At 37.2% G+C, this 12,437-nt stretch overlaps 1 protein-coding gene across 1 annotated transcript in view; it reads left to right on the top strand.

Moving 5' to 3' along the window:
• The window catches only part of COL5A2 (collagen type V alpha 2 chain), a 110,799-nt gene extending 101,856 nt beyond the window's left edge, over window positions 1-8,943 (top strand). Inside the window, exons 49-54 of the mRNA XM_062002455.1 lie at window positions 827-880; window positions 1,591-1,698; window positions 3,567-3,858; window positions 4,779-4,966; window positions 6,213-6,437; window positions 7,300-8,943. Coding sequence (XP_061858439.1) covers window positions 827-880; window positions 1,591-1,698; window positions 3,567-3,858; window positions 4,779-4,966; window positions 6,213-6,437; window positions 7,300-7,446 — 1,014 coding nt within the window. The 3' untranslated portion in view covers window positions 7,447-8,943. The remainder of the gene's footprint in view (window positions 1-826; window positions 881-1,590; window positions 1,699-3,566; window positions 3,859-4,778; window positions 4,967-6,212; window positions 6,438-7,299) is intronic.
• The last annotated feature ends 3,494 nt before the right edge of the window (window positions 8,944-12,437 follow it).

The raw sequence follows: 12,437 nt of genomic DNA, 5'->3' as shown, positions 1-12,437 counted from the left end.
TCAAATGGAAAAAAAAGTAAACATGAGGATCTTTTTTTTTCCCCACAAAGTGTTTGTGAATGGCTCTCTGTATTTGCTAAAACTTTTAATGAAATTTTACAATACTATTCCATGATGAAGTGTACTTGTGCTTTGCAAGTTGTCCTCTTGTTCTATTTGTGCCAGTCCTGCAGTGACCAAACACTGACTGTCTGTGACCTATTGGCATAAGTCAAAACCAGGAGTTGATAGTTTTAGATAAGCACATTAGTGTGAAGTCCTTTTTGCCAGCATTTGAACCCTTTACACTCAAGGAATCAAACAAAATCACATGAGGACAGTGGTAGTGTCTTTCACTGATATTTGCAAGAACTTCATGATTTCAATAGCAATTGAATGGAAATAGTATGGAATCTTTCTTTTCTTAACATTTGCTCATTAATCTTGTGCAAGAGCTGGAAGTTTCAACATGAAGGAAAGAAATTGACAAAAAAATTCCCAACACGCAAAGCATCTTTCCACTTCATAATAATACTCTCAGTTAATCTTTTGTAAGCCAGTCTGACTCTAAATGTCATGATAGCAAGAATTTTCTGCAGAAATGGCTATTTTCTATGTAGACAAGCACCAGTAAATACTATTAATCTAAATCGTGCTTACGGTATTTACTCTGTGACAAGAGAGAGCAATAGAATGAAAAAGAATGATAAGAGCAAAAGATGCTGCCCCTTATTTAAGTGTGTTATAATTCTATTAATACAGAATTGTGTGGGTCATACACTGATCCTTTAAAACTAAAGAAATATAATTTATGTGTCAAAATGATGCAATAATTTCTTCTGTTTAGGGTTCTGTTGGTGAACAGGGCAGTCCTGGTATTCCAGGCCCATTTGGTCCTCGGGTGAGTATAATGTTTCAGGTTTAGGGTTTTTCATGCCTGTTTTTTTTCCACAATCAGATTTTTTTCTGTTTCATGTTTATTTTCACTGTCTCTTATTGACTTCAGTATCATGTGTCATTATCCTACTATCTTTTGCCAAGAGGTATTACCTGGTTTAATATAGTAAAGCTTTGACATAATTGTAGTTTATAGCTAATTAAAAAGTCATTTCAGAGTAACAACAGGGCTACAGTCTCTTCATACAGACACTTCTGCTGCAGCTGATGCAAAACTGTATATAGGCCAGCTGTGCTCATTGCTACTCTATCTTTCATACCCCATGTATGTCATTCATCTAAAGGTAAAGCAGAAATATGACTTCCTCAGATGTTATCAAGTGACAGTGTATCTTTCAGTGTCTATATATATGTGGGTGTACAGAAGCCACTCCAGTCTGTGTAGAAACTTGAAATGAATCAAGTTAAATGGATTAGAGAAAAAAAGTATACTGTTTATCCAAGGTGTGTTGGCTGAGATGCCTGACCTCAGAAGAACAGCATTGAAATTGCCTTCTTACTTTTAGAGGAGAAGAAAAAGTGTGACTTTTAAAAGTTTGATAAAAGACACAAATAATTGAACTTCTTCCTGAAAGGATATTGCTTGCAAAGGGCTGTTTTATATAACTTTGTTATTAAATACTAAAATACAGTCATTTCCTTTATGTTTTCTAGGGTCCTCCAGGTCCAGTTGGTCCTTCTGGCAAAGATGGAAGCCCTGGTCCACTTGGGCCAATTGGGCCTCCTGGTGTTAGAGGGAGTGTAGGAGAAGCTGGACCTGAGGTAAGTTGATAAGAATATGGAGGGAAAAGGTTACCTTCAACTAATGAGGTGTTTTTACAGTCCATTGCATCACTTTCTGAAACATTCATGAGCTTAAGACAAATGATGAGATTTGAAACAGTTTGTCCAACAAATATCCAGGGTAACTGTATGAAAAGGGCTAATTTCTTACTTTGTTTTCATCTTCTGGATCTGTGACAATCCCAGTTTCATCCACCTGTGTTCTCCATAGGCCAACCTGAGACTAATTTTGCAGTTAGCTCACTGGATCCTGTTGAATTAACCATAGGTCAGCTAATGTAGCTGGAACCATCAGTACTTTAAAGTCGTTAGTCCCATAAAGACAGCACTCAATTAGAACAGCCATGTGACTGGCTGCCAGCAGCATACTCCATCGTGCCTTGTGTTAAGGAAAACCTTCAGTCCAAATGAACAGCGCAAACTCTGACATTGAGCTCAGCTGACCTTCAGCCTGATCTGAGGTTTACAGACGTCAACCATGACCTGATTTGCCACTAATGAAAAGTAATTTGACTATGTTGGAAGAAGTCTTAAAACTTTGCTAAAGGTTCCAGGTATATTTTGCATTTACCTGTTCATGATACCCTGAGTCATAAAGCCTAAGTTACACTGTCCCAAGGAAGATGGTTTGAAAATGAGAGGGATTTGAGAACAGGATGATCTGGATTATCACATGAAGAATTAAAAGACTGGCATTGCTTATTTTGGAGAAGAAGGGAAAAAAGTGTAATAAAATAATAAGGAAGACAGAGAAGGCAGATTCTGATGTTGTTCTGTCTTGTAAGATGTGGTGTTTCCTGTATCTGTCATGGGCTGCTGGAGTGCATGATGTGTATCCAGATCCTTCATTTGTGTAATGAGACAGTACAAGAAATACCACATACCAGTAACTTCAGTTTTGCTTTCTGTGGTGGCTTGCTGCAACTATAAATTGGAATCACCAAGCAAGAAGTAAAAGTTAAGAATTAATTTGTCAGATACAGCATGTACTTGTTTGGATGTGTGTGGTCTTGTACACATTTGAAGGGCTAGGGATGAATTCTGAAGTAATTACTGTCAAAGGAAATGCCACGTTCTGATATACCATCTGATGGCCCACAGCATCATACTTACAATGAAGGTATATTACAGGCTTTCTGCTGCCAAAAAATAGCTGACAGAGCTTGTGAATGGAGATATGTTTATTAACAGATGTATTCTGTTTCAAGACTCAGTTACCTCCCCAAGTGTCACGGTTCAGGTTGAGAGAAAGACATCACAGCTTGTCTTTCAGGAAGACATAATTGGTCAGGAAAAGACCTGCTCTGCCAAGTAAGGATGTTGGAGGGTCTGTCTTGCATACAGCTCACCACTGTGCAGGATAAATGTAAAGGTATTTCCAGTGACAAATTTTCTGTCCAGGCTTTACTAATTAGAAACGTTCCTGAAGAGACTCAGTTGAAGCTGATTTTAGATTACAAACCACAGCGGTTGGGAATGTTAAGAAATAGTTAGAAGGTAGGGATTAGAACAAGGACAGATGGCTTAAAAAAATGGAATGAGGAAGCCATTCCTTGATGACATTTTCCAGCTGTTAAGTCTGAAATCAGGAGGAAGAAAAAGTTGAGCAAGGTGTTAAGACAGGCAGAGAAGGTTTGAAGGAGAGAAAATACTTCACAATCAGTTCTAATTGCTTAGCACTGCTCCTGGAAATGTGACTTGTTCATTTATATCTGAGTTTTCCTTGTGTATTAGGGTGACTGGCTGTGAAGTTTTCACTTTTTAGTGGCTGGCTTTGCTGTAATTTTGCATAGTATTCACTCTGCTATGCCTCTATTGCCTTTTTTTTTTTTTTTTTTAAACCTTAGGGTCCACCAGGTGATCCTGGCCCTCCTGGCCCTCCAGGACCTCCAGGCCATCTCAGTGCTGCCATTGGTGACATCATGGGACACTATGATGATGCTATGGCAGATCCCTTACCAGAGTTTACTGAAGACGAAGCAGCCCCAGATGACCATAATAAAACAGACCCAGGAGTCCATGCCACACTGAAGTCACTGAGCAGCCAGATTGAGACTATGCGCAGCCCAGATGGGTCAAAGAAACACCCAGCACGGACTTGTGATGACCTGAAGCTGTGCCACCCATCCAAGAGGAGTGGTGCGTATAAACACCATCTCCTGTATGTGCTATATGATTCTGTCTTATTTTTCAGTCGATACTTGGTCATTGGGAAAAATATGTTAATGCAGATTTTGATGATCTAAAATGAGATTCTCGCTAGGAGCTTGAAAACTTCCTCTTACCAATGAAGTATATACTCTCATGTACCCTATGTTTATTTATTCAGCATTAATTCAGATGTATTTTAAAATCTGAAATATTTTATACTTCTACGGAACACTGCTAATGAAAGTATTTTCACCATGCAGTGCCACTAGACAGAGCTAGTTTGATGCTCCAGTTGTGAATATTTGCTTAATTGCTGTTAGCTCAAAACATTACCAGTGGGCTGATAATCCATGTCTTTCTGTCCAGAACAGTCTGCTGCTGCTCCAGAGCAGCAATGCACTAACATGCTGTTGGGACTTCCCTTGATTTATATGGATTAGCAGTGATAAATCAAAACAGGCTGGAAAGTAGAGGTAATTTCTGTCAGGCCTTACCAGCTTTTTCTTGTTTCCTGAAACTTTGTCTCCAACATCAACATGAGGAAAGGCTGGCATCAGTTTCTCATATGTATGGAAAACTGTTTTCCAGCCATTTGCTCTTTCCAGCCAGTGTGCTCTTTATGCACTTGGAGTGTCCAGGAGCTTTGCAATGGATTTAAACCACCTTAACCTTAAACAATTTTCAAGTCTACATTCCCCAGTTTTGAAACATTTGAAATGCTGATCAGCTTGTATCTTGAATTAACCTGATAGTGTATACCCGACGCACACATCGAAACGTACTTTGGGTTATGTGAAACAAATACCTGTTTTCTTTGTATTTTATGCTATCATGACATACTTTTTCTTATATCTCATCAGTTATGAATCTTAGTAGTGTTATAGACTCCCATTTTATGTTCTTTGTAGGAGAATACTGGATTGATCCTAACCAGGGATGTGTTGAAGACGCTATAAAAGTGTATTGCAACATGGAAACTGGAGAGACCTGTGTTTCTGCAAACCCATCTACGATACCACGTAAAACATGGTGGGCCAGCAGGTCATCTGACATGAAGCCTATTTGGTATGGCCTTGATATGAACAGAGGATCACAGGTAATGAAATATATTTCATGTCAAGAATCAGCTTCTCTGAAACTTGTTTCCTTCTGGTTTTGAACTTCATCTGCTCTTCTGAGCAGATTCTGCTTTCTGTCGGGTTTTCCGTCTGTGGTACCTTCGAAAGGTAGACTTAATGATGCTGTCAAATAACAGGTTGATGTTAAACAAAGTATATAATTAATTAAAAAGCTTTTCCTATTTTTATTCCTAATTAGTCAAATCAAAAGCACAGAAAAGATTTTCAATTATGATTGCATAAGAATTAATGAAATATCTTTAAAAAATAAGTATTTAGTATGTAAAAATAATATTGTTGTAATCAGTTGGATTGCTGATGGTAGTTTGGAACTTCAATGATTGAGAACAGCTGTGACTGATTGGACTTATTGAGATGCTTTCGTTTATTATTGAATTGAACTTTCCATGACACAAGATGTCACAGTTGATGTTTAGCTGCTTGCAGAGCTACACACGGGGTTTTTGTAAGATGTTCTTTGGAGGAAGAAACTATCTTCAGGAATAATATAAAAGAATATTTTATTTTTGAAAACACTGCCAGATTTCATAATGAACACTATGATCTCCTTATAGATTAAAAATAATAAATATGTCCAGGATTGCTAAACAAAGATAACAAATTTTTAGTTGGTGGAAGAATTGCTTGTGTTTTATAGAAACAGTAGCACATTGTAATATTTTTTTTTTAATTCTGTGTTAGTTGGTAATGTCCAAATACAAATTTATAGGTTTTTTTATGTAGTCAAACTTTGACAATGATGCTTCCAGATACAATCCAAAGCCTATAAACCACAAGCTGCTAAAGTTGCAAGGTAGTAGGTACACTTTCAAAGGATTTCCCTTGGTTGATGTTTATTATCTACTTTGAGATTGCTCTAAAGCACTACTTGATATGTAAGGTGTAGCTCCTACTACATTGCTTTTTGAAACAAGGCAGAATTCATTCTCAAACTTTGCACGTCTGCCTAACCGGCTTTGAGTTGTTTACCTGTAGAGCTTTATGGTCCAAATTTTCCAAAATTATCTCTGTTACAGGTTTTCTACATTTTTGTCTTCAACTGGAAGCAAAATACAAAACAAAACCATTCTTAGATTTCATATAATAAGAGTCCTACTAGTCTTGTCTGGAAAGGGTTATGGTAATGATGGATATTTCTAAAGTTCAAAAACTCTTAATGAAATTTCATGTCATCTGTCTTGACCTATTTCTTTATCTTCACAGTTCGTGTATGGGGACACAGCTGTCACTCAGATGACATTCCTGCGACTCCTGTCAAAGGAAGCTTCCCAAAATATCACTTACCTTTGTAAAAACAGTGTTGGGTACATGGATGACCAGACAAAGAACCTGAAAAAAGCTGTAATTCTGAAAGGGGCCAATGACTTGGAGATCAAAGCAGAGGGAAACAGCCGATTCAGATACACTGTTCTTCATGACAGCTGTTCTGTAAGTTTGGAGGATTTGTCATTTGTAACAGAGAAAAAGGACTTTTGTCTTGTTTTTCAGTTCTTCCTTGATGTAGAAAAAATCCATAGAATGGAATAATAAAAATGCTGCAGAATTCTATCTTGAATTGTAAAAGTAACTGATGAAATAGGTATTTTCCTGTAGTTCCAACTTCATGTAGGAGAAGTCAGAGGCTATTGACAAGCTACTGCTTATTAGTGAGAATACTGAGATACCTATCTGGGCATTTTGTATTCCCCAGTATTTGTTTACCTCTGTGTGGAATCACACAAACTCTTCAAATACCCATCTGGCAGACAAATAAATTTTGAGGTTAAGATCATTGCAGCAATACACTGGAGGAAACTCATCATTACTATGACTGAGTTGGAAACCAGGAAAATGTTCTTCCCCAAAATTCTTAATAGTATAAGAACCAGAAAATAGTAATTTTTTTTTCATGTTCAATAGCATTCTCAAGCCAAGTCCAAGATAGTGGCAAAATATTTCTAAAATTGGTTTTGTCCTTGAAATAAAGTAGAGCACTCTTTGTGCTTTGAAGTAATACCGCCCAAGTTTGTGTGCAGGCTCTAGAGAACAATTTCATAACACAAAGGAAAATCAGTCCAACTTGGGATAACTCCTGCTGTGTTAATCTGATTGGTCTGTCCATTACTAGAAAGAAGTAAGATGTATATATTTAAAAATAAACAAGATGCAGTGCAGGCAGAGGTGTGTTGCTCAGTGAAGATTCTGCTGAACTATTCAGTGACTGACTCACCAGCTGGAATGCAGGCTGTTTCTGATATGAGCTCTGACCTAAATTCTCCTTTTTCTCTTTTTTTTTTTTCTTCCCCTCCAGAAACGTAATGGGAACGTGGGCAAGACTGTTTTTGAGTACAGAACCCAGAACGTGGCACGTTTACCTATCATAGATATTGCACCAGTGGACATTGGCAGTACTGACCAGGAATTTGGAATTGAAATTGGGCCAGTTTGCTTTGTGTAAGAGGAAGGGGGCAAAGTAACACACTACGCAGCAACAGCAGTAATTAAACACATGAACTTAAACTGATTGAAGTTAATCCTGAGACTCTTGAAGTAATGGCTGATACTGATCAGCATTGTACATACGGTTCTTTTTAAGTGCCCAGCCTCCTTTTGAATATTTATTTTACTTACAAATCTTCTGTTTTAGGTGATTGAAAACAACATTTTAGTACAACAGTACAATTTTAAGAGGATTGATGACCACCTTTTAAAAGTGATATTCATCTCTATCCTTGCTTTTGTTTCAAATTATTTTGAAATTTACAAGTATTTAAAATAGATAGTTTTAATGTGGGACTATGTAAAGCTCTAAGGATTATTTCTTTTGCTTGGATGCGTACTGTTTAACAGAAAAGTAGAGCACTTTTATGAACCGTTGGCCATATTTCACTCATACCCAATCCCTCTACCCCAGTTTATCTTCCTGTGGTTGCCCTTCGCAGAAATCTGTATTTTGTGGAAGAAAACCTCTTCAGACAAGATCGTCTTAATTTGGCATTGTCTTTGCTGCATTTTCCTATGTAATACTCTGCCCAGAAGAATATTCTGGAGCCATAATTAATTTATGAAGTAAAAATACTACTGGGGTAAATATGAATTTTCCATTGGGATGTCCCATACCTTAAATTTTAAGGCTAGACTTTACCTCTCACAGTGCATCTGTGAAATTCCATTGAATTATCCTTAATATCCAAAACACATCTCAAACCCAATACTTGTTGATTTTCCAATTCTTGCCCATCTAAGAAGCCATTACTTATGAAATTATACTGACGCCTTATATATGGTGTCAATTTATGTGTGTTGCAAATCATTCACGTGTATACCAGACCAATTGCTAATAAAGAGAGAGAAAGTTTAGAAATCCATTATCATTAGCTGACATCCCAACATGCATCACCAGTTGTTTGACTTACTGTCCTTGATCTGTCAAGGCAAGAAAGTTCCATCATTTCTTAGCATGAGCTACCTCATCTCTGGAAGCTGGGATGCATTTGGTATTCCTGTTTTTATTTTAGATATTAAAAGGTGCTATGCTTCTGGTGTTATTTCAAGAAAGGAGATAGGCAGGGCAAAAACAACACAAAAGTGATGGTGCTAAATGACTCTGTAGAAGGCTGATGAAATAAAGATGCCTACTGTCTATGTCATTTTCAGAGCTTAGCTGTTAGGCTTATGGTGTTTGAGAGAACAATGTTACAGTGCATTTATTTGTTGGTCATACAATATATAGAATGTTTTGTACCACTAACATGCTTTATTTTGTAAAGTATGTGGGTATAAACTTAGATTTTTTTCTGTTTCTTTCTTGCATCTGTGTTCTCCACATTTTTTGTTTGCTCCTTCAAAAAGAAAAATAAACAGCTGGGGCCATCCCTAAAGAAAGTCATGCACATAGTTTTATTCATGTATCTTTGCAAAGCATTTAATTAAATACATGCTTCTCGCTATGTAAGTGGTTTCCTTTTTGTAGAATTCCTTCCAGTGTGTCCCGTATCAGTTAATTTACAGGAAATTAAAACCAGTAGTATTTTTACTTGTTTTGTTGCTATTTGAATAACTCCTTTGCAATGCATTTCCTGAAGTACTTTACACAGAGGAATACGAAGGTCTTGTAAAAACTAGCACACAGGGCTTTTTTCATAAGATAGGCATCAACTTGTATGAAGTAATCACCAGCAATCTTATTACCGCTACCTAACCAGTACTGTTTGAGACTCCAGAGAAAGAATTATTACACAAGAAAGAATAAAATAGTACTTAGCCCCTTCCAAGTGTCAATGTAGGTTATCCCTGATAGAAAACAGTTTCTGGCCAAGCCATGAAGTTACATTATAGCAAGGCAGGCAAAAATTTACATTCCTTTTCTTCTGAAAGCGAATCTTTTCAGATTGTCTATGTGCACGTCCATACAGGCTGGACAGGGACTGGAAACAGGGAAGTTGACAAGTTCACAGAGATGTTATGTTTGCTTATTTTCTATCATAAAATAACTTCTATGAAAGTGAATCAGCAGTTAGCTTATCATATGGAATCCTTGAGAAGTTTTAGAGAAGTTTCACTGAATAATACAAGGTGTAACGTCTTGCTCCAAGATATTCCTGCAAAAGTAGACATCCAGTGGCTGTGATCATACATCTACAGGACACTTACCCAGATGCACAAAATAACACTTGCAGTATAGGTGCATGTTTTAAAGTTTTTGTTAATCCTGATCTTTATCAGCAGAGTTTTATAATTTACATTTAGTAAAATGTTTTCCAAAGTTTTTGAAGAAGAGTATTTCATTCTGAAGGATACTTTTTTTGTTTTTTTCTTTTTTGAATCTCTTTGCATCTCTGTCTCTGGGTGAAGTGTGCACTGTGTCCTCAATCAAGTGCCTTAGCACTGAAAAAAAGAGCTTTAGTTAGAGAGGTGTCTAAGATAATATTCTGTAAAACCATCGCTGGAGATTCACTGATGCCTCAGGATCTCTCAATAATTAACTGAGGAGTCTTTGTAATGCAAGTGGTTGGGCGTGCTTTTTTACTTTTATTGACTATGTTTATAGCATACATGCATATTACATCTCTTTCCCTGTTGAACCATTCCTCAAAGTATTGTAGAATCTTTTTAGGCAGACAAAAAGTGGGGAGGGAAGGAGGAACTTTTTGGCTTTAAACTTCTTTGCCTCTTATCCAGGCAATATAAAATAGCCTCATGTAAATACAACTGATATGAATGAGCTGATAATTTGCAAAATGTCAATTAAAGTAGCATTAAGCAAATATTAACTACAACAGTGCAGTTCTGTTGCAAACGGCATCAGAAATGATAGAAAAGCCATTTTAGAGTAGTTGTAATAATGTAATATCAGAGACTGCACTCAAATGGAAGTCGTAAGAGTTGGCCATTGCTATTGTTTTCCATAACTGACGTGTCCTCTCAGTGAGGAACAAACCCCAGGGCTGCCAATTGCTGACACCTTCTCTCTTGATTTCTCAAGAACAGTAGTACAACAGTTGTGTGGCAACTATTCACTGAAACATCATCTAAAAGGTAAAATTCTGTTAGTCATTGCTCATAATTTGGCACTTACTCTAACTTTACATCAGTAGAGTTGATGCAGTAGTTTACCTTGAACATTTGTAGAGACTTTTGGATTGTTTTAGAATTTGATTTTAACCAGCTCATCTGGATTTGCAACATTTGTTCTGAAGGTATCTGTGTCATCACTGTCATGCTTTTATCTCTGTGCCACGGAACTCTAGATATAAAATACCAGACTTTGTATGTAATTACATAGCTGATGACAGACTTGAGACCAAGCAGAGCTCACCAAATGCAAGGGACGCTATCAGTGGAATGGGAGACTATCCTTTCTAATGTCTCACTGATAACAAAAAAGCAGCCACGTATGAAAAGTGACAGCTTCAGTCTATAGGGCTGTGATGTTTTTCAAAACTAATTTTTCAGCTTCATGTCTTAGATTTTATACAACTCAAACAGTGTCTAACACTGACCACTTTTTATGCTGTATTTTACTTTTAGATTCCTTTTAAGTTTCACGTTTGAAAGAATACACTCTTACTGTGGGAGGAAAAAGTGAAACATCTTTCAGATTTGTTCAGTGGACCTTGGGGTTATCATAAACAAACTTTTCTTTCTGGGAATATTTATCTGCAAAAACGACAAACAAGGAACTGAGATTCAAATGTTGCTGAGAATATTCTTATTTTGCTAGTTCAATAGTTTTAGTGATCTTTGAACTTTATGTTAAAGATTGTGGTGGTTTAAACCCAGGTGACAATAAGCAAACCACACAGTTACTCACTCCTCCTCACCTCAGCAGGATGGGGAAAAGAATCAAGAGGAAAATGTAGAGATTTGTGGGTTGAGGTAAGGACAATTTAATAGAATAACATGAAGAATAAACAGCTATAATGACAGGCAAGGGATACAGAAAATGAACAATGCCTGCTGTCACTTCTCACTGCCTACAGCCTGACACTCAATCCCCATGCTCAGTCCCCTCTCTGGCTTCTGCCCTGACATCCTGAACGTGACCTCAGCACAGTAAGAAAGAGCCTGGCCATGGCCAGGACAAATACATATTTTGTAAGGAAATTAGTAATGGCTTTTCCTCTTATTCCTGTTTGACATTTTATCTTATTTTGATCAGAAAGAGATAAAGAGGACAGAACTGATCAGAGTGCTATGTTTTTTTGATATATTGGCTGGGTTTAACTTTATATACTATATAACTAAGTAATACTAATATCATCAAGAAAAGGTGCTCATACTCCCTCTGTGTTTCATAGAGGAGCCCAACTCTGAATGCACACATTTGAATGTGCACATTTGATCATGGCCTCCCCACTCCATTATAGCCTTCTTGCAGAGAGCCCTTTATATTGAGCAATCCTAGATGCTTAAAGTGTAAGACAAAGAACCGACATTTTAAGTTCTCCTAGAACAGGAATCAGTTTTGGATTTCTGCACCTCGATATTAGAATGACTATGAAGAAGAGTTTACATTTTATCTGGAGGTTTGCTCTTCTAAAAGGCTGGTGAAGCAGCTTGAGGTGCATCTCATGCACCCTCCTTCCACACAGCAGATCTTTTCCCTCCTCTTCTGCTTAGCTACTAACCTGTAGCTCAGTGGTGATTCGGTTGTCTCTGTATGCATGAGAGCAGATCTATTAGCTGCCTTGTAGCTCTCCAATACTCAGCTCTAAGTTTTTAATATTTAAAAGACTCTGTAGAGTGCCAGGAGTACTACATACAGTAGAAGACTGCATAAAGCAACAGAGAAATGTAAGAAAATGCCACAGCATTATAACCAGAAACAGTGCAATCAAAGTCTACAAAACAGTGCAAGCAAATGGAGAACTGGGAAGATTTGTTTCTCTATGAAGGCACGTAGAGAGTCTAAAGATGGGTCAAGATCAAAAAGTATTATTTTTTCCG

This window comes from Colius striatus, chromosome 9 (assembly GCF_028858725.1).
Source record: "Colius striatus isolate bColStr4 chromosome 9, bColStr4.1.hap1, whole genome shotgun sequence".
Taxonomy (NCBI): Eukaryota; Metazoa; Chordata; class Aves; order Coliiformes; family Coliidae; genus Colius; species Colius striatus.
The sequence above is the reverse complement of the archived record's forward strand: the minus strand, read 5'-3'. Positions and strand labels throughout refer to the sequence as shown.